Raw genomic sequence first — 1389 nt, forward strand, 5'->3', positions numbered from 1 at the left:
GAAAATCGACCAATGAAAATTGAGGGCGGAGAAAGTCTAAAAATAGATAATTGACAAATGAACAAGACCGAAAACAAATAGAATATTAATTTTTGATCAAATACGGTAGGTTTCCTAAGCTAAGCATAGATTTTGTGTGCGGAGCGATGTATAGCATCATAGTGGGGAACATAATATAGTTTCAGTTTTCCCTAGCCTAACACCAGAAACAATAAAAATCATGTGAAACCCCTTCAGCGTCCAATTGAACGTGCTTCGTTGGGTATAGTTTTAGAACCTCCAACCAACGTACCTTTTTTTAAAGGAGCTCAGGTTGAGGTCCCAGACGGAAAGCCGATATGTCCAGACCGTCCCTAGACGGAAAGTGCCTATGTCCAGACTTATTCGTGCGTTCACCCGACTTTCGTGCGTTCATGTCCAGACTTTTGTGTGTTCATGCCCGGACTAGTACACTCAAAGTCTCCCACGATGTCCGTTTCCCACCCCTTGTTAATATATCGCACTATTTCTTCAAATACGCTTGAGCTATTTTACTTACGTAGAGCTTTTTCCTGCTTCTAATGACAAAAAATTTTTTGTCTAATGTGCTCCAGACGGAAGTGACACCTGATCAGACTAAACCAGACCATAGTCCAGAATTTGATGCGCTGGAAACAATTTCCAGATCTTTGTCTAGAAACACTCCGTATGCGTTAGGCTTGGGTCACTTTCGTCTGCGACCTCGACCTGAGAACACGTTGAACAGACTAACCTGTTACGGATTGTGACAAAAGTAACATAGTATGGAGCCTCTTCCACATTTCAGTGGAAGCCTGAACCCACATCAATGTCCCGGCTGAAAAATTGCCCTCCAGACCCCTGGCAATAAGTGTCACAATCACCTGGCTAATAGCAAATATGGCCGAAATCACACTGTTGCCAATGAGAGCTGGAGCGCTCAATTCCACCCTTGCATTTCCACCTTGTAATTGTCCGCCCGTAAAAGAATAATCTCCACCCAAATCATATGAATAGTTGGTTACTTCAAAGATGCTTGTTCGTTGCATTTTGGGACTTAATATTGCGAGAGTAATAAGATATTGAAATATATTTTCAACTCACTGGACAAAAACAAAGAATAAAGAATCCCTGTTTCTGAATAGACTCCTAGCTGTTCCTAGTCGTCTGATAGAGGATTAACGGTTTAGATTCCAAACATGTTTTAAGTTAAATGATTGGACCAAACTAAGATTTGCTCAATTTACACTTTTGTTTAAAAAGACAATTTTTAAAGTGTCAGTTGTTTTAAAGTTTAGACAAAAATTTTTCAAATGAGAAAATTTAATTATAAATGACACCTGAACGAGCTGCAAAGTATTGCATGTGTCTATTAAATTTTCCGGCTTAGAA

General features: G+C 39.6%; 1 protein-coding gene across 1 annotated transcript in view; it reads right to left on the reverse strand.

The window, feature by feature from the left end:
- LOC142355421 (uncharacterized) overlaps window positions 1-1046 on the reverse strand; it is a 12818-nt gene extending 11772 nt beyond the window's left edge. Inside the window, exon 1 of the mRNA XM_075407611.1 lies at window positions 752-1046. Within this exon, the coding sequence (XP_075263726.1) occupies window positions 752-1046 (295 nt within the window). The remainder of the gene's footprint in view (window positions 1-751) is intronic.
- Window positions 1047-1389: the final 343 nt, after the last annotated feature.

This window comes from Convolutriloba macropyga, chromosome 2 (assembly GCF_964194025.1).
Source record: "Convolutriloba macropyga chromosome 2, txConMacr16.3, whole genome shotgun sequence".
NCBI lineage: Eukaryota > Metazoa > Xenacoelomorpha > Acoela > Convolutidae > Convolutriloba > Convolutriloba macropyga.